General features: G+C 44.1%; 1 protein-coding gene and 1 long non-coding RNA gene across 2 annotated transcripts in view; one reads left to right on the forward strand and one right to left on the reverse strand.

The window, feature by feature from the left end:
• Positions 1-11407, forward strand: part of LOC122452545 (corticosteroid 11-beta-dehydrogenase isozyme 1) — a 37659-nt gene extending 26252 nt beyond the window's left edge. Inside the window, exons 5-6 of the mRNA XM_043486247.1 lie at positions 9077-9220; positions 10788-11407. Coding sequence (XP_043342182.1) covers positions 9077-9220; positions 10788-11005 — 362 coding nt within the window. The 3' untranslated portion in view covers positions 11006-11407. The remainder of the gene's footprint in view (positions 1-9076; positions 9221-10787) is intronic.
• On the reverse strand, positions 478-19561 carry LOC122452548. The gene is made up of 3 exons (XR_006272742.1): positions 18637-19561; positions 16803-16926; positions 478-2286 (listed from the first exon to the last, which is right to left on the reverse strand). It is a non-coding gene; the product is annotated as an uncharacterized LOC122452548 (long non-coding RNA).
• Between the last annotated feature and the right edge of the window lie 6334 nt (positions 19562-25895).

Consider the following 25895-nt stretch of genomic DNA (forward strand, 5'->3'; position numbering starts at 1 on the left):
TGATGTACTCCGCATAGGAGTTAAATAAGCAGGGTGATGATATATATCCTTGAGGTACTCCTTTCCCAATTTGGGACCAGTCTGTTGTTCCATGTCCAGTTCTAACTGTTGCTTCCTGACCTGCATACAGGTTTCTCAGGAGGCAGGTCAGGTGGTCTGGTATTCCCATCTCTTTCAGAATTTTCCACATTATGTTGTGATCCACACAGTCAAAGTCTTTAGTGTAGTCAACGAAGCAGAAGTAGATGTTTTTCTGGAATTCTCTTGCTTTTTCTGTGACCCAGCGGATGTTGGCAATTTGATCTCTGGTTCCTCTGCCTTTTCTAAATCCAGCTTGAACATCTGGGAGTTCTCTGTTCATGTACTGTTGAAGCCTGGCTTGGAGAATTTTGAGCATTACTTTGCTAGCATGTGAAATGAGTGCAATTGTGTGGTAATATGAACATTCTTTGGCACTGTCTTTCTTTGGGATTGGAATGAAAACTGACCTTTTCCAGTCCAGGGGCCACTGCTGAGTTTTCCAAATTTGCTGGCCTATTAAGTGCAGCACTTTCACAGCAGCTGTCAGCTTAAAAGTGTAAATATTTCTGCTTTTCATAAATTTTGCCTATTTGGGGCTTAACTGTCAAGTAGAGAGAATCTTCACCCACTCCAGGAAAGGTTGGATTTGACGCATGGCTCCTAAGAAACACTCATATAAAGAACAATGACTTCTATAGAGCAAACATCACCATATGTGTGAGCCACTAGAATCAAATTTTGAATTCTAGTTCTCCAACTCTGCAACTGTAGGCAATGACTTAGCCTTGAGACTTTAAATTATATAAAAGAGCTAAATAAACTTTAGCTCTTATTTAGCTCCAATTTTAATGCTTATTTTTTTTGTCTCCTCCATGTGGCTGCCTATTTTTTTTGTCTGTTTACTTAGCCCTTTCCATGACTGTAAATGGTTACTCAAGTCCCAGTCTTATATAAAGTTTTAGTTCAAAGTTCACAGCAGCTAATTAGAATCCTAGAGTTGCTTATTTCAGTTTCTTGAGAGAGACCTGATGAGTGTTCAAGCCATTGTGCACATTAACCACCACTGACCTGATCTTCTGTGGATGGAAATGCAAAACCTTTTTGAAGGGGATCTGTGTAGGGAGGCAGTGGTGAGCATTTTGAGTACACTGACGCTGTTTAAATCTCATATATTCAGATCTCTTTATCTCTTCCTTTAGAGCATATGCCTTTGAGTTCATGCTTTAAAAGTATCTCTTACCTTGAGATTATATATTCATCCATACTGTATTCTTTTAGTTTTCACAAAGTACTGCCTAATATAATTTGAATCTGTTTATTAGAATGGCATTTTTCTTTTCTTTAAGTGGCTAGCTGTTCATTCTCACATGATTTTTTGAACAGCTTACACTTTTCTCACCAGTTTGAAATACTAATAATAATGGCATTTCTAAGTGCTTTCTATGTCAGCTTGTGCTAAATCTAATACATGGATTACTTCAGCTTAGTAATATTATTATCCACATATTATAGCTAAGAAATGGTATGCTTGGGATTTCACACCCTGGTCATCTCACTCTAGAGCTCATACTTTTAGCCATTTTGCTATTCTTGTAAGCAATTTGGATCTATTTTTGACTTAAACGATAAGGAAAATTATTGACATGACTGAAGTCCAGATGCAGGGCTGGCTTCACAGTTGACTTGGCTCAAGTTCAGTGTCCCCATGACTCTCTTGGCTCTGCTCTCTTCCACGTGCAGCTTCATCCTCAGGCTGGTCATGAGATAGCTGCAACAATTTCAGCCATACACAAAAACATCCAGCAGAAGAGAAACAGGATTTCTACTTTAAGAAACTCTCCTAAAAGGACAGAGAACTTTCCCAGACACTCCAACAAAATTCCCCTCGAGCCTCACTGGTCCAAAATGGGGCCCACGCCCATCCCTGTATCAACTGTGGGCAGGGATGATGGTATTAAATAAATCATACGAGCCACCCCTAGATTTAGAGATAGTATCGGCTTCCCTTTGGCACATGGACTATGTCAAAGCGACAGGGACTCTCAACAGCGAAGTGCGGCTCTCTGACACAAAAAACCTAAAATAATAGTGGATGTAACAAGTTATAAAGGTAAATAAAGTCTGGAAGTAACCAGTATAGGGCTAGGAGGGCAGCTCACGGTCAGCCAGGTTCCTTCCTTTTCTCTAGATGCTCTGCCATTCTCAACACGAAGCTTCTACTCCATGATCCATGATAGTTCTGGAGTCACAGCCAACAGTCACAACCTAAGAAGGAGGAAGGATTGAGAAGGGAGAGACTGATTTCTTCCTTTAAGGATGTATCCCAGAAATCACATGACATGCTTCTGTGTACAAATTATTGGACAGCACCGAGTCATCTGGCAACATCTGGCTGAGAGAAGCTGAGGAATGTGGACTTTATTCCAGATAACTGTGAGCCCAGCTATAAATTTTGGATTCTGCCACTAAGGAAGAGGGGCAGAAGACAAATGGAGACAATACTGCAGTTCCTGCGACAGGTGGAAACATGAATTCACTTGGGGTTCTAATACAGAGGAAGAAAAGGAAACTAATCTCTGGTTTGGCTACAACACATCTGGAAGCCCTGCTTGGGTCTTGCTTTGGTTCAGCCTTAGACTAGTCAGTAACCCAGTGGTATCAGAAACCGCACGTCCCGTGTCACACACCCATTCCTAGAACTTGACTACAGAGTTATCTTAACCCAAAACTCGTGGCTGAGGATTGAGGATGGAGTGGTTCCCTACAGAGATTTGCTTGTATTTTTGCATTTCTAAGAGCTCTTTATACATTAGAGGTTGAGGATATTAAGCTTTTGTCTGCCTAATATGTTGAAAATGATTTTCTAGTTTATCATTTTACCCTTTATCTTTATAGTGAAATTATTATAGTTGCCATTTTGACATCCAGAAATTTTACATTTTCTATAATCAAATATTCCTGGCCTTAACATGTTTTTAACTTTTATGCTAGAATGATTTTTCATAAATAAGAACCTGATCATGATTTGCCTCTATTATCCTCTTTCTATGATTAAATTTTTAATCAGTCAGGAGGTGCATTCTGCTGCACATGTAACAAAACTCCACTTACAATGGCTTAACACTAAATAAGGTTTCCTTTTTCTCAGGCAATAAGTAGTCCAGAACTGGTTTTTTGGAGGTACCAGATCTTCAAAAATCTAAGCTCATTGCACATTTTTGTACTATAATCCTTAATTACATAATTAATATAGAGCATTTCCTCAAGTTCATAAATGACTAATGCAATTCTAGGCATTGTATCTGTAGTCTACTTAGAAAGAAGGAGAAAGGGCAAAACATAAAAGCTACAAGCCACCTGAATTCATCTATTTTATCAGGTAATCGATATCTTTCCTGGAGACCCATCTGCTAGATTTCTCACTGGCCGGGTCTAGAGCACACAACTACCCAAAAGAGTAAGGGAATCTTGAGGAAGTAAATATTTTTATCTCAACACATTGCTATCCTGAATAAAATTAGGTTCTTTTATTAAAGAAAGGGAAATGGACATGGCAACATCACCTGCCACAATTTTCCATGTATCATTTTTTATATATGATATGAAACAAGGAGTTAACAATCTTTTTTCCAATTAGTTAACCAACTTTCCCAACATCTTTATTGAATAAGTCATTTTCCCTTTATTGATTTGGAATGCAACTTTATTATTTTTAATAACACACAGAGGTTCCAATTCCAATAATAACAGTAGTGGTAGTTTAGTCCCTAAGTCGTGTCCGACTCTTGCGACCCCGTGGTCTGTAGACTGCCAGGTTCCTCTGTCCATAGGATTTTCCAGGCAAATCCTAAAGTGGGTTGCAATTTCCTTCTCCAGCAAAAATACTGGAGTGGGTTGCCATTTCCTTCTCCAAGGCATCTTCCTGATCCAGGGATCAAACCCAGGTCTCCTGCACTGCAGGCAAATTCTCTAACATAATAGCAGGGCAATACCTAATAGACCAACCTTCCCCAGATAACAAACTTGGAAAAAATATACAAAACAACCATTGAAAGCACTGAAGAGAAGAAGAAAAAGAAGACATAAACTGGAGAGCTTTTGGCACTTGAAAGAGGGGAATGACACTGGGTGATTTTCCCAATTTTGTAGCTTATGCTCAAGAGCAGGTCCCTATCAGTGCCATTTTCAGGCCGGAAATCTGCCACCTTAGTACCTTGTAGAAGCAAAAGGAAGAGCCTGGGGTTTCTGTAGCAGGTGGAAAGTGAAGGAAGACATCCCAGAAAGAAAAGAGCCACAGTAGAAGAGCACCAAACTCTATGTATAAACTTTTCTCAAATCTCTGTTCATCCCCTGAAATACTCACAGAGCAGTCTAGCCATCAAGAAGCTCAGTTAATATTCAAATAATTAAACAGAGATTTCACTTGGCACCTACTGCAAGAGACCCAGAGTTTCAGCCAAGTGAATGTCTTTGATTCAGTCGTATCCAACTCTTTGCGACCCCATGGACTGTAGCCCACCAGCTCCTCTGTTCATGGGATTCTCTAGACAAGAATACTGAAGTGGGTAGCCATTCCCTTCTCCAGGGGATCTTCCCAACCCAGGGATCAAGCCCACGTTGCAGACAGATTCTTTACCATCTGTGCAACCAGGGAAGCCAAATTAACTGCCCACCAAAAAATAAAAATCAATACTCTTTGGAAGAATATGACAGAATCCAAAGACTAACAATATCAAGCATACAATGAAAAGTCACTGCACATACAAGAATATGATATGTGACCCATATTCAAGAGGAAAGGCAATCAATGGAGATCAGTACTAAAATGACCCAGATTTTAGAATTAGCAGACAAGGATTTTAAAGTAACTATTACAACAATGGGCTTCCTTAATAGCTCAGTTGGTAAAGAATCCACCTGTAATGCAGGAGACCCCGGGTTGAATCCTGGGTCAGGAAGATCCACTGGGGAAGGGATGGGCTACCCACTCCAGTATTCTTGGGCTTCCCTTGTGGTTCAACTGGTAAAGAATCTGCCTGTAATGCAGGAGACCTGGGTTTGATCCCTGGGTTGGGAAGATCCCCTGGAGAAGGGAAAGGCTACCCACTCCAGTATTCTGGCCTAGACATTCCATGGATTGCATAGTCCATGGGGTCGCAAAGAGTCAGACATGATTGAACAACTTTCACTTTCATTTTTCATTATAACAATGTTCTACGGTCTCAGGACACCTCCACTCTCTCCTCTTACAAAGGGTATAAGGAATAAGTTATGCTATAGGGCATACAGACTGAAAACCACAATCACAGGAAACTAACCAATCTGATCACATGGACCACAGCCTTGTCTAACTCAGTGAAACTATGAGCCATGCTGTGTAGGGCCACCCAAGATGGACGGGTCATGGTGGAGAGTTCTGACAAAATGCAGTCCACTGGAGAAGGGAATGGCATACCACTTCAGTATCCTGGCCTTGAGAACCCCACGAAAAGTATGAAAAGGCAAAAAGATAGGACACTGAAAGATGAACTCCCCAGGTCGGTAGGTGCCCAATATGCTACTGGAGATCAGTGGAGAAATAACTCCAGAAAGAATGAGGAGATGGAGCCAAAGCAAAAACAACACAAAGTTGTGGATGTGACTTGTGATGGAAGCAAGGTCTGATGCTGTAAAGAGCAATATTGCATAGGAACCTGGAATGTTAGGTCCATGAATCAAGGCAAATTGGAAGTGGTCAAACAGGAGTGGCAAGAGTGAACATTGACATTTTTAGGAATCAGTGAACTAAAATGGACTGGAATGGGTGAATTTAACTCAGATGACCATTATATCTACTACTGTGGGCAGGAATCCCTTAGAAGAAATGGAGTAGGAATCATAGTAAACAAAGGAGTCCAAAATGCAGTACTTGGATGCAATCTCAAAAATGACAGAATGATCTCTGTTCATTCCCAAGGCAAACCATTCAATATCACAGTAATCCAAGTCTAAGCCCTGACCAGTAATGCTGAAGAAGCTGAAGTTGAATGGTTCTATGAAGACCTAAAAGACCTTCAAGAACTAACACACAAAAAAGATGTCCTTTTCATTATAGGGGACTGGAATGCAAAAGTAGGAAGTCAAGAAACATGTGGAATAACAGGCAAATTTGGCCTTGGAGTACAGAATGAAGCAGGACAAAGGCTAATAGAGTTTTGCCAAGAGAACACACTGGTCAAAGCAAACACCCTCTTCCAACAACTCAAGAGAAGACTCTACATATGGATATCACCAGATGGTCAACACCAAAATCAGACTGATTATATTCTTTGCAGCCAAAGGTGGAGAAACTCTATACAGTCAGCAAAAACAAGACCGGGAGCTGACTATGGCTCAGATCATGAACTCCTTATTGCCAAATTCAGACTTAAATTGAAGAAAACCAATTAGAAAACCACTAGACCATTCAGGTATGACCTAAATCAAATCCCTTACGATTATACAGTGGAAGTGATAAATAGATTTAAGGGACTAGATCTGATAGACAGAGTGCCTGATGAACTATGGATGGCGGTTCGTGACATTGTACAGGAGACAGGAATCAAGACCATCCCCAAGAAAAAGAAATGCAAAAAAGCAAAATGGCTGTCTGAGGAGGGCTTACAAATAGCTGTGAAAAGAAGAGAAATGAAAGGCAAAGGAGAAAAGGAAAGATATACTCACCTGAATGCAGAGTTCCAAGAATAGCAAGGAGAAATAGGAAAGCCTTCCTCAGTGATCAATGAAAAGAAATAGAGGAAAACAATAGAATGGAAAAGACTAGAGATCTCTTCAAGAAAATTAGAGATACCAAGGGAATATTTCAAGCAAATATGGGCTCAATAAATGACAGAAATGGTATGGACCTAACAGAAGGAGAAGATATTAAGAAGAGGTGGCAAGAATACACAGAAGAACTATACAAAAAAGATCTTCATGACCCAGATAATCACGATGGTGTGATCACTCACCTAGAGCCAGACATCCTGGAATGTGAAGTCAAGTGGGCCTTAGGAAGCTCACTATGAACAAAGCTAGTGGAGGTGATGGAATTCCAGTTGAGCTATTTCAAATCCTGAAAGATGATGCTGTGAAAGTGCTGCACTCAATATGCCAGCAAATTTGGAAAACTCAGCAGTGGCCACAGGACTGGAAAAGGTCAGTTTTCATTCCAATCCCCAAGAAAGGCAATGCCAAAGAATGCTCAAACTACCACACAATTGCACTCATCTCACACGCTAGTAAAGTAATGCTCAAAATTCTCCAAGCCAGGCTTCAGTAATATGTGAACCATGAACTTCCAGATGTTCAAGTTGCTTTTAGAAAAGGCAGAGGAACCAGAGATCAAATTGCCAACATCTGTTGGCTCACCAAAAAAGTGAGAGAGTTCCAGAAAAACATCTATTTCTGCTTTATTGACTATGCCAAGCCTTTGACTGTGTGGATCACAACAAACTGTGGAAAATTCTGAAAGAGATGGGAATACCAGACCACCTTACCTGTCTCTCTAGAAACCTGTATGCAGGTCAGGAAGCAACAGTTAGAACTGGACATGGAACAACAGACTGATTCCAAATAGGGAAAGGAGTATGACAAGGCTGTATATTGTCACCCTGCTTATTTAACTTATATGCAGAGTACATCATGAGAAACGCTGGGCTGGATGAAGCACAAGCTGGAATCAAGAGTGCCAGGAGAAATAGCAATAACCTCAGATATGCAGATCACACCACCCTTATGCAGAAAGTGAAGAAGAACTACAGAGCCTCTTGGTGAAAGTGAAGGACAAGAGTGAAAAAGTTGACTTAAAGCTCAACATTCAGAAAACTAAGATTATGGCGTCCAGTCCCATCACTTCATGGCAAATAGATGGAGAAACAGTGGAAACAGTGTCAGACCTTATTTTGGGGGGATCCCAAATCACTGCAGATGGTGACTGCAGCCATGAAATTAAAAGACACTTTCCTCTTGGAAGAAAAGTTATGACCAAGCTAGACAGCATATTAAAAAGCAGAGACATTACTTTGCCAACAAAGGTGCATCTAGTCAAGGCTATGGTTTTTTCAGTAGTCACATATGGATGTGAGAGTTGGGCTATAAAGAAAGCTGAGTGCCAAAGAATTGATGTTTTTGAACTGTGGTGTTGGAGAAGACTCTTGAGAGTCCCTTGGACTGAAAGGAGATCCAACCAGTCCATCCTAAAGGAAATCAGTCCTGAATATTCATTGGAAGGACTGATGCTGAAGCTGACACTCCAATGCTTTGGGCACCTGATGGGAAGAACTGACTCCTTGGAAAAAACCCTGATGCTGGGAAAGACTGAAGGCAGGAGGAGAGGGGATGACAGAGGATGAGATGGTTGGATGGCATCACTGACTCAATGGACATGAGTTTCAGTAAACTCCAGGAGTTGGGGATGGACAGGGAGGCCTGGCATGCTGCAGTCTATGGGGTCACAAAGAGTTGGACATGGCTGAGCAACTGAACTGAACTGAACTGATTGGACATATGCCCACGTATCCTCCAAAATACTGAGAACTAACTAATAATTAACCAGGCTGATGAAAGTAAGAAAGGTGATTTGGAGTAGAAAATAAAGACAGGAGTTTTCATTCCCCTTGCGTAGAAAGACCAGTGACAGGTCTCTGTGCTGGTAGAGAACTCTTGCCAAACACTTGCTTTCCAGCGCTCTCGGGTCAAAGGTGGAAGAGTTACCAGGTGTGAAATTGCATGGCTCTTTTGTAATCCTACTTGTTTATCACCCTTACTAAAAATTGAACTAATCCCTTTTCAATGAAAGTTTTCCTGCAGCCCACTCTACACCATATCCCAGTCCATCAAGGGGAGTTTCTTTGATGCCATCATGTTTCTTTCTTTTTGAAATTCAGCACAGCAGGATAATCTCCTTGGGGAGTAGAGAGAAACTAAGGGTAGAAGTACTTCATGGAGGTTACAAAGCCTGCTACAGATAAAGCACAGATCAGCTCTGTCAGAGCTGCAATGGATGACCATGTTAACCCACTTCTGTATCATTTAGGGAAAATAGCTTGTCCACTTATTGCTGGCTATTCTGCAAGCAAGTTTGCTCTGGATGGGTTCTTCTCCTCTCTCAGGATGGAATATGAGGCGACCAAGGTCAATGTGTCAATCACCCTCTGTATTCTTGGCCTCATCGACACAGGTAAGGTCAAGAAATTGGAATAAATGGCCTGCAGATGGACTGTCTGTCTTACTATGGTGGGTAAGAGGGTGCTGAACTCCCTGACGTCATCGTGTGTCAAGCATTGAAAACCAGTGACAGCACTAGACCCCTTTTAATGATGTGTTCTGTCACCTGTGGAGCTTCTGACTGCTCTTTGACCCTTCTCTCCATTCTGACCACCAACTGGGTTGCGTAACAGCACATTCCTCACCTGACCCTATTCTGAACACCATATGTCCCTCATGGAAACTCGATGGCCATTACTTTCCTATGTGGGATTACTAAATATGAGTTTGTTTTCCTTAATAACATATCAGTAATAAGTCACAGATGTCACAACTTTGATACGTTGCGCTGAGAGGGACACAGCATCATTTGGAGGGTATTCTTGTCGAAAACACATAATCTCATTCTAATCATGAGAACAACAGGGGAAAAAAACCAAATTGGGGGGCTTTATACAGATCCATTGAACAGAACACTTCCAAAGTGTTAAGGCGATGAGAGACAAGGAAAGAGTAAGGAACTGTCAGAGATTGGAGGGAAAACAAGAAAAAATTACTGCTAAGTGTACTCCTGGATAAGATCCTGGAACATACAAAGGACATTAGTGAAAAAATTAAGTCTGCAGTTTAGTTAGTAATATTGTTCCAATTCTATCATATATATTGTTGATAGTTGTATAATGGTTATGTATGATGTTTTGATTGAAAGATGTAAGGAAAGACCTTGCACAATTTTTAAAACTTTTCTGTAAGTCCAAATGCAAGTTTATCTAAAATATGTGATAGAACTTTAATCATACTTTATTGAAGGGATTTCCCTGGCAGTCCAGTGGTTAAGACTCCACACTTTCACTGCATGGGGCATGGGTTCGATCCCTGATCAGAGAACTAAGATCCTGTACTCTGCACAGCCAAATAAAAAATTTTTTTAAGTTTGAATACATTGAGTAGTAGTTACAGAACAAAAGAGAGAGAAAGACAAAGACACACAGTGAAACAAGAAGGGGTGGAGAAACAGAGAGAAGCTGGGCAAGAAGGACACAAATCCTAGGAGGAGAGAGCAGGTAACAATAGTTTCCCTCCAAGTGAAAGTGGTTGGTGTTGCCAAGGGAGCAAAGGCCTGGATTCCTGTCTGTCTCTTCCTTTTACAAGTCAGTCCTCATTATCACACCTCACTCTGATTTTGCTCATTGACTCTTCCCATCATATGACTTCTATCCTCACTCTGCTCCCCAATATTACTCCCTCACTCCAACCAAAACACCCAAGAGAGGAGTCTGATTCATTCAAATCGCTCAACTAGTAACCTCCAGTTGCCCCCACAAATTTCCATCCAGGAAGACAGGGTCCATATGAACACTAAGATTCTCTTTGCCCAATAGGCCCTCAACAAACCCAGTCTTCTCCATGTATTCCCGACAGGGCCCAAACAAGCACTGGCCAACAGCCCCTAAAAGCTAAGCTGCTGGTGTCTGCAGGCCTCCCATCATGTAGACACTACTTGTCTTGGATAACCACACTCTTCCCTTCTTGCTCCACAGACACAGCCATGAAGGCAACTGCTGGGATATACACTGCACAAGCATCTCCAAAGGAAGAATGTGCCCTGGAGATTATCAAAGGGGGAGCTCTGCGCCAAGATGAAGTATATTATGACAGTTCCATCTTGACTTCTCTCCTGCTGAGAAATCCAGGGAGGAAGATCATGGAATTTCTCTCCTTGAAGAGATATAATATGGAAAGATTTATAAACAACTAGGCACTTCCTGAGAGCTGGGCATCATAAAGGGAGCTTGGAACAATCCAGCCTGGAATTTATCCGAGCTCCATCATGAAGGTATCTCCCCAGAGAGATAAATGAGTGCCCCCAGGGGACTGCAAATCACACGGCACATCTCACAATTTAAAGGAGACCCTCTAACACTTGTGGAAAGGTGATTATAATGAATGCCATGAGCCAGCAATTGTGAAAATTGACAGTAACAATAGATACAATTACAAGATAGTTACATCAAGTTTACCTCAAAGGTAATAAGGCTATAATGTTTAATCAATATTAATTCTGATAAAGGTCACATAAACTTTGTAAATTCATACCTCATGGCTTTAACTTCAGTTCATTCAGTATGATTCCATTAAAAACCATAACCTATACATGTGAGATTTTTAGTGTACATTTCTTATTTTGTGATATGAGCCTCTTATCTGCTTTTGAGTTGAAGAAATCATCCTACTTCATTCAGTGAGCATAGCATCTTCACCATTTTGTATATTTCAGATGCTCTTTATATTATTTCACACTGTTCCTCTGGAAAGGAGAACATCTGAGCATGAATAAACAGAGCAAACCCAGAGAAGTGGAGGCCCCTGTGGTTCTATGAAACCACAGAACTTACATCTATTCAATGTACTCACAGTGCATCAAGCATCTATAATTTACGTGTGAACACTCAATATTAGAAGTTTGTCGAGGAGAGGTTGGAGTTCAAATCATTCACTCGCACATTTAGTCACTCATTCATTCAACAAATATCTATCCAACACTTGCCAGGTATCACTTGACTACAACCAAAGAGGACACTAACAACTCCACAAAGCCCCATATTGGCCAGGTCCTCCAACAGGTGAGAGTGGAAAACTGGATAATTCTAGTAGAGTCAAATGAAAAGGAGATTCTTTACAAAAGTGTGGGCAAGGTTATAGGGAAGTCACAGAGGTAATGTAGCATCTCAGGTTAGTTTTGGCTATTTCCAACCCCAGGCCCGTCATCAGGACAAGAGGAAAGAACTGTTACCAAAGCCCAGAGGGTAAGAAATGCTTGCAGAGTGCCATAGCTATGATACTCAGTTAAAGGATGCCACCAGCCCACCAAGGACCACAAAGGAGGGATCTGGAGAAATAAATACACCTTCCCTCTGATTCCCTGCAGGTATTTTCAATTAAGTGAACAGAGGGGCAAGGTGCAGATTGATATAAACCATACAAGTCAGCATACCCAGGCACACAGCAGGATGGGGAAGGATGGAGAGTGTTTTGGAGGGATAGATGGAACACATCCAGCACAAACTCCATACTCCCAAATGTAGGGTTTCCATGGGAAGTGATGCTGGGACACAACACATGGGCCTGGAGGTGTAGGGTAAGTTTCCTTTTCTGACCTCTTAATCTAAACTGCTGGGCAGCAGGACAAATTGCAGTCCAGTGAGCTGCCAGCCACATGGACAAGGAGCTGGATCTGGAGGGTGAAGATGACTGGACTTTTCTGAGAGAGAAGACCTCCTTAAGTTATGCCCAGGGAAAGGAAGCAGGAGAAATCTGACCGAGACTTAGAATTTTCTTGAGTAGAGGTTAAACGTCTTACTATGCGAGGCTTTCCCCAGAATTCAAAAAGGATGATATCAGAAATTAGGTGTGGACTTCCCCAGTACTCCAGTGGTGAAGAATCCATCTGCCAGTGCAGGGGACACAAGTTCAATCCCTGGTCTGGGAAGAGTCCACATGCTCTGGGGCAACTGAGCCCAAGCACTGCAACTACATTTACTACATCTACTGAAGTCTGTGTGCCGAGAGCCTGCGCTTCACAAGAGAAGCCACCACAGTGAGAAGCCCGAGCACCACAACTAGACAGTGGTCCCCACTCGCTGAAACTAGAAACATCAAAGATCCAGCACAGCCAAAAATAAATGAATAAACTTAAAAAAAAGAGAGAGACAGAGAAAGAGATGAGGTCTGAGATCTGAAGCCATTGGCACGCTCATCATTTGCTGTCTTCACTAGCCTGGACATTACAATTCCTTCATCTTCAGCGGCATGACTTTACTACTCCAAGCAACTTCTGTCCAGGAAGATAAACGGTACAGGCCAATTTAAAAATGCTCAGTTTTTCAATAGACAGCATCAAAAGCCTATTACTCTTCAAGACTCTTTGGAATCCTCATGTCAGAACTCTGTCTTCATGATCGGAAATGCTTGCATCATGACCCTTCTCCAGTAATAATCAAACCACCTCACTGAGAGCCCACATTAAACCAGACTCCAACACTTCATAAACACCCCGTTTTGCCCTCACATTCTGAAAGGCTGCAAGTCTCCATCAAGGTAGTACCTCTCTTCACCTGAGTAAGCAATAAACTCAGTTCTTTGTCTCACCAAACAGTGGCTGTATTGTTTCAGAGAGCCCTTCCCAAGGGACCCTCTCAAGAGCCCTCCCCCTGCTCCTCACCTGGGTCTCCTGCCCCTCAAATATCTGCCCACTCTCTCCAGAGCCAAGGGCCATGCAGATGACACCACTCTTACAGCAGAAAGCAAAAAGGAATTAAAGAGCTTCTTGATGAAGGTGAAAGAGGAGAGTGAAAAAGTTGACTTAAAACTCAACATTCAAAAAACAAAGATCATGCCATCCAGTCCCATTACTTCATGCAAATAGATGGGGAAACAATGGAAACAGTGATAGAAAATACTTCATTTTCTTGGAGTCCAAAATCACTGTGAATGGTGACTGCAGCCATGAAATTCAAGACGCTGCTCTTTGGGGAAAAAAGCAATGACAAACCTAGACAGCATATTAAAAGGCAGAGACATTATCTGGCCAACAAAGGATCGTATAGTCAAAGCTATGGTTTTTCCAGTAGTCATGTATAGATGTGAGAGCTGGACAATAAAAAAAGCTAAGCACTGAAGAATTGATGCCTTCGAACTATGGTGCTAGAAAAGACTCTTGAGAGTCCTTGGACAGAAAGGAAATCAAACTAGTTGATCCTAAAGGAAATTAACCCTGAATATTCATTAGAAGGACTGATGCTGAAGCTGAAACTCCAATTCTTTGGCCACCTGATGCAAAGAGCCAACTCACTGGAAAAGACCCTGATGCTGGGAAAGATTGAAGGCAGGAGGAGAATGGGATGACAAAGGATGAGATGGTTGGGTGGCACCACCAACTCAATGGACATGGGTTTGAGCAAACTCCGGGAGATGGTGATGGACAGGGAAGCCTGATGTGCTGCAGTCCATGGGGCAACAAAGAGTCGGACACAGATGAGCGACTGTACAATAATAGCAACCAGCAGCAAAACGGCTTTTATCATTAGACGAGATCCACATAAAAGGACCTGGCCTGCTTAGCTCAGTTCATAATAAGCTTAAAAATATACCTGCAAGGATGACTGTTTTCACACTGTATGTGGAACCCAGAGGTTCATCGCTCACTTTTCAACCACAATGACATGAAAATTCAGCATTCTTTTGTGGATTCCAAAAGCAATTCCACTGTCACTGAACGTATTAGTGAACACGGTCATCTTTTCCCAATGTTTCAGAGGAGGGAAGGAAGGCTGGGTTCACATTCAATGGGAGGGCATCATTTAACTCGAAAGGCCCCTCCAGGCCAGGTCTCTTTCAAAGTGCTTCCTCCTGGCTCTACCTCTTCCCTAACTCTGACCCCAGAGTGCTCAGCTCCCACCCTCCTTCTGCCCTGCCATCTATCATGCAAAGTGGATTCTGACTCTAACTGGAGACCACCCAGCAATATATTTTTAGCAAAAATATTCTTTTACCACAAGGAATTACTGTACTAACTGTTAGTAAAATTTTAAGTCACCAAAAATTACATATGTGGTTAGGGCTAACCCAAACCAAAACACCAAAAACAATTTTAATATCTACCCATAGACTGTCAATGGGCTTCCCAGATGGTTTAGTGGTAAAGAATCCCCCTGCCAATGCAGGAGACTCAGGAGATGGGGGTTCAACCCCTGGGTCAGGAAGGTCCCCTGGAGGAGAGCATGGAAACCCACTCCAGTATTCTTGCTTGGGTAATCCCATGGATAGGGGAGCCTGGTGAGCTACAGTTCATGGGGCCGCAAAGAGTTGGACACAACTGAAGCAAATGAGCATGCAGGCTGTCAATACTATGAAATCACTGCATCAGCGATAACAAAAATGAGGTAGATTTATATGTACTCACATGGAAGGACCTTCCAGACATAGTTAAGTGTATAAAATGGGTTGCTTACAAATACATATAACATAATTGCACTTATGTTAAAATTATATATATATAACTATAAATATATATATATAACTATAAATATATATATATATATATATATAATGGGGAGGTCTGTGCACATGTATGTGTGAGTATGAGTGTATAGAATGAGGAGGCTAACTTGCATGAAGCACTCTTCTCAGACCTGACAAAATTAGGAATGGCTTCTCTCTGAGGAGCAGACCACGATTCTTGTAATGGCAGTGTTATGGGTTGAGGAGTGCCCCCCAAAAAAATATAGGTTGAAGCCTTCATCTCCGGTTCCTCACAGAAGCATTTTCACTCATGAGTCTTCAGTCTGGGCAGGGTTCCCAGAGGACGGCTCACTTCTGCTTCACTCAGAACAGCTGGGCTGGCTCAAGGGCCAGGAGCTAGAACCATCTGGAGGCTCCATCACACACGAGGCTTATGCCTGAACTGGAAAGACTGACTAGCTGGAGCCTGGAACAGCCGAGGGCTCCTTTGGTGTCCCCAGCTTTCCGTGGCCTCTTCACATGGTCTCTGAGAACAGCAGCTTCAGGGCTGCCCGGACTTCTTACAAGGTGCCTCTGGGCTCCTAAAGCATGTGTCCTGAGAGACAGAGCCGGTGGAAGCTGTATTACCCATGACGACCAACCATAAGCTGGTAGTGAACAGTTACGAAGATCCACCCCACCTCAAGGAGACCAGGCAGGCCCCCAGCTAGACAGACGAGTGTCATGTCACATCGTAAGAAGAGTATGTGGTATGGGACCCATATGGGTGCAGCCACCTTTGTCAGCTCCAAGAGACAAGGAAGGTCATAAGATCTGCTGTTACAGACCCAGAATTGGGGGCTTCAATGGGCAGCACAAATGGGGCAAGAAGCCAGGCTCACAAGAGCTAAGGCTCTGTAGATTGTCAATAAGATGGGGGCAGGAGGTTGATGAGGAAGAAAGGAGGTGAACACCAAGCTAAGGCGTGATCAGATGACAAATTTACAGCCAAAGTTGGAATAAAAGTAGTTTTGCCTTCAGCCTGAACTTTCAGGGTTCACCTTGGGCCCAAAGACATGAAGACTTCAGCCTGTGTTCAGTAGAAACCAGCTGCTTCTTGATTCTGCTCAACTTACCACATATCAGACGGCATGGGGAAAGCAAGAGAAGCTATGAGACAATATTAAGGTAGTTAATAAACTAAACTTTTGGTCTTTCCAAAGGAGTGTTGGTAAAGGCTTAACAACTGACTCTCCAGAAAAGAAAAAAGAAAGAAAGAAAGAACGCCTGATACGTAACATTTGCCTACTTCAGCGATGCAGACACTCTCACCATGGCCAACCCGAAGCCACCAGCTGACACTCCTGCATGTGTATTAGAAGAGCTGTGCACAGCAGGCTTCAGCACCCACCCTGACCTTCACTTTCCACATTCCTGACAGAATTAATTATTCTTAAAGGCCCAGCTCAGTGCCTCCCTCCTCTTTCCAGGACTTGAAAGAAACAGAGCAGCTTGTTTCTGTCATTACTGGAGAAGAAGAAGGAACAAGAGTTCACCGAGACAGGGGACACCCACATTCTTCACGTCTCCGGGTGTCAGCATCTTGCGTGAAGTCGTGGCCTGAACCCAAGTGTCCGAGCTCTTCTGAGTCCACTTTCATGTTCCCTAGCACTGCATTCCCTGGAGAGCAATAGAAAAAAAGCCCCAGATGGTGGATACATCAAGGAGAAACAACGAAAAGTCTGGGAAGGGCAGACCAGCCCCTCCAGGAGCCAGACTGCTTCTGCATTTCCAACTATCTATCCTCCTCCCAAGACAGTTGCTCCACCTTCAGCATCACTCTGTGATTCAGGCCAAAAAAAAAAGAAAGAGAGAGATGTGAGAGGCTAAAAGCACGCACCAGCCGAACCTGACCCTAATAAAGAGCCAACGGGAAGGCTGCAGCCAGGGCTCCCGCTCGCATCTCATGGGCTAGAGTTATGTCTCGGGACCACCCCTTCCTTCAAGCGAGGCTGAGAAATGGAATTTTCAGCTAAGCACAGGTCCACCTCAAACAAAAACGGGGTTGTGTTAGGCAAGCACAAGTGTAGATCACAAACGTAAATCACCTCAGAAGCAAGTCTGAGATACAGAGCAGAAGGACACAGCCCCTCAGACGCCAGGCTCCCCACCGCGGTGACAGGCCAGGCCGTCTGCAGGGCCCTAACTATGACTCCTTGACCTTGGTCAAGAATGTAAGGAAAGGCCCTACACAACAGGGAGCAGGGAGCCCTGGGCTGGCTCACAGGCAGCGACTCACATCCACGGAGGACAGGCATCTAGCTACTGTTTCTGGAGAGTTCCCTCTCAAGGGCAGGTAAGTCCTTCCTCGCCACCAAGCCTGTCCACGCGGGCTGGACTGTGTGGTCCTTTCTTCTTGGCCGAGTGGCTCTCGGCCAGCATCTCAGACCTCCCCTAGAGTCCACAGCAAGCTCCAGAGATTCTCCAGAGCGGTGGTCTCTGAAAGTTCGTGTCTCACACTTCATCATTAAAACATGATTAGGCATAGATATGTCTGATAGATATATAGCTACTATTTATATAATGTATGCAAGGCTATATGTGTGCTAAGTCGCTTCGGTCATGTCCAACTCTTTGCGACCCTAAGGACTGTAGCCCACCAGACTCCTCTCCTCTGTCCATGGGACTCTCCAGGTAAGAATACTGGAGTGGGTTGTCATGCCCTCCTCCAGGGGATCTTCCTGACCCAGGGAAACCCATGTGTCCTATGTCTCCTGCACTGGCAGACGGGTTCCTGACCACAGGCACCACCTGGGAAGCCCATTTATATAATGCATGTATGTTATATTTACTAACACAAAACATATGCAAACATAGAAATCTTAAAAAGACAAGATTAAAAAAAAAAAATAAAGAGAAATTCTAATATTTTTCTCCCAACATCCCAGTAGTCCCTGCAACACTCCCCTCGGGAGACTGCGGTTCTACAGTTGTGTGAGAGGGCTTCCCCGGTGGCTCGGCAGTAAACAGCCCACCTGCCGATGCAGGAGACACAAGCGGTTGGATCTCTGCTTCGGGAAGATTCCACACGCCACAGAGCAACTAAGCCCATGCGCCACAACTACTGAGCGTGTGCCCTAGAGCCCGAGAACCACAACCTCCGAGCCCACGTGCCGAACTACGGAAGGACGCGCACCCGACAGCCTGTGCTCCAGCGGCCACAGAGGCCAAGCAGTGAGACCCCGCGGACTACAGCTAGAGAAGGGCTCCCGCGAGCTGCAGCCAAGGACAGCCTGCCCAGCAGCGAGGCCTCAGCACAGCCAAGAATAAATTTTTAAAAAAAATAAAGTTGTGTGAGAGGAAGAAGTCAGCATACGTTAGGCTACTTACCAGCCCTTTGGGACCTGCGTTACAACCTTCCCTAGGCTCAGAGTGCGCTCCCGTTCCTCTCTGAGGATGTTACAGGTCGGGGAGAACCCGTACCCCTCCTTCTGGCCCTACCGGCTGTCCAGGGACCGTGCCAAGAGCCCACATTCTGCTTCATCAGTGCCCAGCCCAGAGGACGCGGACACATGTGCTAATCAAGTCCCAGGAGCTTCCCTTCATTTCTCAAGGGAGGTATGTGAACCAAACTAACTTGCAACATTAAGGGAAAAGAAAAACAGCCGTGCTCATCACGCGATGTCTCCAGCACGTGCCTGTGTCAGCCTCTCAGCACCTCTGGGTCTCCATCCCACCCAGAGGGTGGCCAGTTCACAAATGATGCCGGGGGAAGTCAGGACACCCCTTCCCTGCTGTATCCTCCCCTTCTAGTTGTTAGACTTCAACTTCATTAACTTCTCCAGTTGGCAGACTCACAAGTTTCCTAGTTAGAATATGTCTAAATTCTCTAGTTTTTAGATGGGGGTGGGAGGTAGGGATGAGGACAGGGCAAATGTGAAAAGAAGGGGCAGATGAGAAAAAAGAGAAAGAAATGTTAAATAAAAGGTGAAATAGGACTTAGAACTACAATGCCCACAGGCAAAAAAAAAAAAAAAGAGCCAGGAGAAGCAGACCTTGGTCTGCACAGATCCCAGGACACACAGGGTGCGGATACACTCAGCCAAGAAAGGAGAAGGGAAAACAGATTCCTAAAAAAAATGAAAGGTACTAAATGAGCACCTGCTGAGTGGGGAGGCTTGGGAGATGGGCGTTTCTGGGAAGGAAGCAAAGGAAACAGAAGTCAAAGGGGAGCACATATTGGCTCATGGCACTACCTGGAACCAAAGGGTGGAAACGGGACAAGTCAAAAGACACGCCAGCCAGGACGGAAGCCTGAAGGACCCAAGACATGGCATTGTTGACGGACCTGGGACTGTTGCGGAGGGGGGGTGGGGGTGCTTTGGGACCTCTCTCACACTGTTCTTGACCAGCCTGTGGCCCCTGAACTCCAGGTAACAACGTGGATGCAAAGGCTACCCCCATCCCAAAGCAGCAAAGCAGTCCAATCCAGACTTACCCTTTCCACCCGCCTCTCTTTTTGCAGCCAGGGGCGGCAGCGCCACCCAGTGGCTGAGTGAGGGGCGCGGTGGACCACGCGTCACCAGGATTCCTTCCCCCCAGCTTGGGCCCAGGTTCGGCTCAAGGGCAACCCCACTCCTCACCTCATGCCTTACTTGTGCGTCAGCTCTCAGGGCGATTGAACAGACCCAGAGGAGGCGGAGAGGCAGTCAGCCTCCGGTGGGGCCACCGGGAACCCCGCAGCCTAGGACACCATTGGCCTTCAGCTGTGGGCAGCCGGATCTGTTCAATAGCGACAGCTAGCGGTCATCTTCAAAAGCAAGGTGCTCTGAGCCTCCAGGGGAAAGAAACGTCAAGGTATATACGGGGAATCAAGACAAGATTCTTGGCTGCGAGCGGAGGCTGGCATATATCCAAAGCCACCCTTGGTTAAAATGGAACTGTAGCACACCAGGCTCCTCTGTCCATGGGGATTCTCCAGGCAGGAATACTGGAGTGGGTTGCCATCTCCTCTTCCAGGGGATCTTCCCAACCCAAGGATCGAACCCAGGTCTCCCCACACTGCAGACAGATTCTTTACCGTCTGAGCCACCAGGGAAACCTAAACTCTTTAAAGGAAGGACCCTGGCCACCTGCCCAGACGCATCTTGGGTCGCCTGCTGGACTTTTGATTCCCCAAGGGCACAGAACTGTTGGTTCTCTGAAGGCACCCTGCTAACCCACTGTGCCTATGCCCAGGCCATCTCTTCTGCCCAGAACGAACTTCAGTCTCCCCATAGTCTGCTTAACTCCTGCTCACCCTTTAAGACTCAGCTCAACCATTACCTCCTCTAGGAAAACTTTCCCAACTTCCTCCAGGGCCCACCCCTCAAGGCTGGGATGGGTGCTTTCCCACCCATTTTCCATGCTTCCAAAAGCTTCTGTATTTGTTTATCACTTGAGTTTATCAACTCTAAATTTACCTTTTTACATGCCTCATGTAACCCCACCAAGGGACTTACTGTGTTTAAGGTGCTGCTGCGTCCCTAGTGCGGAACACAGACCTTGGCATGTTGTTGTGCTACGTTGTGTGTTTAATCACTCAGTTGTGTCCAGCTGTTTTGCAACCCTATGGTAGCCGGCCAGGCTCCTCTGTCCATAGCATTTTCCAGGAAAGGATACTGGAGTGGGTTGCCATCTCCTCCTCCAGGGAATCTTCCCAACCCGGGGATGGAACCTGCATCTCCTGTGTATCCTGCATTGCAAGTGGACTCTTTACCTGCTCAACACAGATCTTGGCATGTAAAAGGTATCTAATTAACATTTAAGAACTAAAGGACTCTCAGAACCTAATACTGGGAAAGATTTTAGAGGAAACGAGACCCAAAAAGACAAAGCAACTTTGCATTTCAGGAGGAAGGTATAGATGGATCTAAAAGTCACTTCTTCAGGTTCCAGAGCATTGCTCTTTTCACCACGCCCCTCTGGTTTTTCCTCCTCGGTAACACCCAGCACTGAGCCGGCACGCTGTAGGAAGGTCGCCGCCTCTCAGCAGCCCTCCTGACTTTGCCATCTCCAGCAGTGCCTGGACCCTAGCTCTGCTCCCTCCTGCCCCCTTCCTGCAAACCTTTCTCAGAATGAAGCCACTTCTTCGTGAGCAAACCCACTCCTAGATTGTTATCCTCAAGGAAGTATTTTAAAAGAAGAAAACACATAGATTCATGCATGAAGATGCTCACTGGCAACACTGTAGTAAAAGCTGTAAGTTAGAAATTACCAAAATCTCCATATAGGTAAAATTAAGTTCATCCATATAAATCATATAAATCAACTTATCAATCCCATCAAGCAAAACTAAGAGTATCAACACTTTGGGGTACATTTTCTTCCTTCCTGTGTTAGCAAACACTTCCATATACTTACTACGTTCAGGCATTATTCTACTGTATGAATATTAACACATTTGATTGGGTTCAATAGAGTATAGACGTCAAATGGCCTACCAGACACTTCTCTGAAGGAGCTCTGTGAGATGCCTCAAATATTTTTCTTCCACACAGATTGAAAAACGAAAGTGTTAGTCACTCAGTCCCGTTCGACTCTCTGCGACCTCATGGACGGTAGCCCACCAGTCTCCTCCGTCCATGGGATCCTCCAGGCAAGAATACTGGAGTGGGTTGCCATGTCCCTCTCCACCACGTAGATTAGGCTAACACATATTCTTAAAAGAGCCCGGTCAGTTGACGTGAATGAGTCTGCGTGGTTTTACACGGCCACGTGTAAAACAGCCAGTGGGAAGCAGCTGTGTGACACTGGGGGACTCAGTCTGATGTTCTGTGATGATCTGGAGGGGTGGGATGGGGGTTGGGAGGGAGGCTCAAGAGGGAAGGGGTACAGGTGAACATATGACTGATCCGTGGCGTTGCAAGGCAGAAATCAATACAACACTGTAAAGCAGTTATCCTCCAGTTAAAAATAAATTTTTTTAAAAAGCTGCATATTTTAATTTTTGCCATCGTTTCATGGATGGACAGGTGTCACGTGTTTATTAACCTTTTAAAGTTTGACAGTTAACCTTTTGAAAGTTTAAACATTAACTTTTTAGTGTTTAATTAGCCTGATTAACCTTTTGATAGCCTTAAACATTTTTCCCGGTAGATATAATTGGAAATTATATCAGATGAAAATTCACTAAAACACTCCTTCATATTCATACAACTGCAGGTACAAGTGAGGAGTCATCGCATCCGTCAATAGGTCACAAGGGCTAAAACAGTAGTGACAGCTAACATTTATGGAGTGCTATGTAAGTGTTGGAGTGTTTGGAGAAGGAAATGGCAGCCCACGCCAGTGTTCTTGCCTGGAGAATCCCAGGGACGGGGGAGCCTGGTGGGCTGCCGTCTATGGGGTCGCACAGAGTCGGACACGACTGAAGTGACTTAGCAGCAGCAGCATGTAAGTGTTAGATCATGTAATCCCTGGATAATCCCATCATTATAGGCATTTTACAGAGGAGGAAGCTGAGACGTAAAGAGGTTGAGTGACTGACTCCACGGAAACAGGCAGTAAAGGGGAAGCCGGGCCGACACCTCAGGCAGCCCTACCCGGGAGCACGTCTGCTGCTCTCTGACCCCAGGCTGCCGTTCAGGGAAAATGCTTCCGCGTGAGCAACAGCCCTGGAGGGGCGGTGTCAGCTGTGATGCATGAAGTAATCTTGTTCCCAAGTTGAACGTTATCCCAGTTCTGAATTTATCATCGCAATTACAGAAAATTATTATAACTCATGTTTTTCTTCCCTTATGTCTATTAAATTGTATTAACCAGTGGTTAATCATTACCCTGAGCAATGCTAGGGAGGCATGGCTACCATTCAATAGTAAGGAAATTATTAAACAGATCGTAGAGCACAAATAACATCATGAAAGATCGCGACAACGCGAAAAGGGAAAAGTATGAAAAAAAGGTAAAAACATGAAAACTAATTTTAATACAGTATCAAGTGGAAAACAAACACATAATTGTAGATTCACGACACAAAATATGTGTTTAAAAAAAAAAAAAAAAAGATGGGTGCATACAGGCCAAAACTAGAAGGGAATGTGAACAATACAAAATGAATTTGTGTTTGGGTGGTAAGATGAGATCTTTCTTTTAAGGGTTATCAGATTACCACTTTTATAAAACTGAAAAAAAAAAAAGAAAATGAAAGGAAATCGGAATGCTTTCTGACCCTTTTCTCCACCAAGTTGCCTTCATTACTAGTCTTCAGGTTCTTGGAATGCTCTCTGCAGAACAGCTGACAGCAACCTAACATGTCAGCACTCTGGTGAGACCAGTCTGGGGTGGTTTTATAGCATCAGCTCAAATATTGTTATGGATGATAGATTGTGCTGAGTATAAAACAGATCAGAAAGGCAAGGGTAGAAATGTGTAAGGTTTATAGAAAAGGCTTTGGAGCATATTATAGCTGGGAATGTGAGAACACCTGTAAAATAATTGGGATCGTTTGACTGAAGCTGTAGCCAAAAAGTAATGACAGTTTAAACCAGGAAGGAAAATTGCTGGTTTTAGAAAGAGAATAACACTATTAAATAACCTAGTTTTACCAGAGAGCAAACATCTCTGGAATTACAGCACTGGGGAGCGCGGTTACTCTTGCTGAGGCTCTCAGAATTCTTGGCTTAAGACAAAGGTACTGGTGCTGATGACCTAGACTATCGCAAAAAAACAATATGGAAATGAAGTAAAGTAAGTGAAAGCATGTTTTAAGGAATAGGAGCTTCATATTTCTGTTTTATCTTAAATGACTTTAGGTAGCTCAGTAGTTTACGTTAAGTAGATTGTTTTTAAACAAGTAACGTGACTTTCCAGTGATAAACTAGGAGTTCTCAGAGTCTTGTTACTGGACAACTCCCCCTGGAGAGAGGAGGGCAGTGCTTTTTAATTGAGAAAAAGCAGTGCATTTTAAAGTTCAGAACGGGGAATGACAGCCTAGAGGGCAAGTCATGGTGATATTTGACTCAGGTATAAGCCTTATTTTGTAATCTGGCAGGCCCAAGGGGATACAATCTGAAATGGAGTCTAAAGGGAGAAACGAAATTGCTTTAAAGATTAACACAATTTTTCCTTTTAGTCCAGAGGTTAGTGTCTGGGAGGTCCTTCTTTTCTGGCCAACCTTCCTCTTTGCTTTTCTATCTGTCCATTCTAACACACGCGCGCGCACACACACACACACACACACACACACACACACAATATCCTACCCCAGGCTTGAAGCTGCATCCTGTCTGGGCCCTTCTAGGTCAAAGCCAGTGAGATGGTCCTTCTCTGGAGCCTTGGATGAAAAGTAACTTGTTCCCTGCTCAGCGCTGGGACCCACAAGAATGAATCTGCAGTTTGTTGGGTCTTAGGGTTACGCCTTTCAGATTCTCTATACAATAGACGAATCTCATGCCAGTACTGATCATTTCTTACAGCATAACTTGGAGGTTTTATTGCAGAAAAAGGTCCTCTATCAACAATAACAGAAAGCAACCAAAGAGGACTGAGAATTCTGTCCTGCGTGAACATGAAGCTGTAACTACCGAAGAGAGGAAAGCTTGCAAATGGAGGAGTTAAGAAAATATTTATTTTCTCCTGATGAGTTTAGACTGTATCATCTCTGAGAATGAATGTTTGTCCTTGGGATGTCCATATGGACATCTAATTAAACAGTTACCAGCTATACACTTGGAAGACTAAAGAGGAAAGTCTGCACTGTGGAGAATTTGAATGCGAGCAGACAAGTATGTCCACAGGACTGATCTCGGGACGTGCAGTTCCAAACTCCCCTCACCACACACCCCAGACACCTTCTGCAAAATGTGGACCGCCAAGCCCACCAGGTACTATCCTGTTGAATGTCCATGACCTTATTCTAAAATGAATAACTTAGACTTAAGGAATGCATTGCTAAGAAAATGTCGGAGGGTGCATAGGGTGCAATTCTGAGGCAAGAACAACTTCTTATGGGCAAGGTTGCCATTTCCCAAAAGATGAATAGGAGATCTTCCAGAAGGGTGGAAGTGGGGAACAAGATTAGAACTAGTAGCTCCGATGGGGGGACCCTGTAGAGGGCTAACTTCTCAGTGCTGTTTCTTGGAGTACGGGAAAAGTCATATTAGCATACAGTTTAAATTTTTCTCTTTCAAAATTGGGATTCCCTTTTGTTACCCCAACCCTATTATACAATCTGATAGTCCTATACATTCTCATGTGATGTTGTGAAGGGTAAAGCAAAGTGTTTTCCTATCCTGTGTTTACCCCTTCAAGGGAGCCCATAGAAGGCTTAGCATCCATCAAGGAGATCATGTTCCAAAGTTCAGGATTTGACCATCAACAAAGGGACCTGGAAACAGTGAGGAAAAGCACAGAATGCTGGCCAGTAAATGCTAGGTGATAAAATCAACAGGGGCCTGACCTAAATCCTCCTCCTTACTAACCCACACCAGAGGAAGGGAACCCTCGGGCAGAGGCAGGCTAATGATTAGACTGTCTACATATCAGACTGTTAAACCATCTGCCTCTGTGCTGTGCTTTGCTTAGTCGCATCTGACTCTTTGCGACCCCACGGACAGTAGCCTGCCAGGTTCCTCTGTCCATGGGAGTTCCCAGGCAAGAATACTGGAATC

This window comes from Cervus canadensis, chromosome 13 (assembly GCF_019320065.1).
Source record: "Cervus canadensis isolate Bull #8, Minnesota chromosome 13, ASM1932006v1, whole genome shotgun sequence".
NCBI lineage: Eukaryota > Metazoa > Chordata > Mammalia > Artiodactyla > Cervidae > Cervus > Cervus canadensis.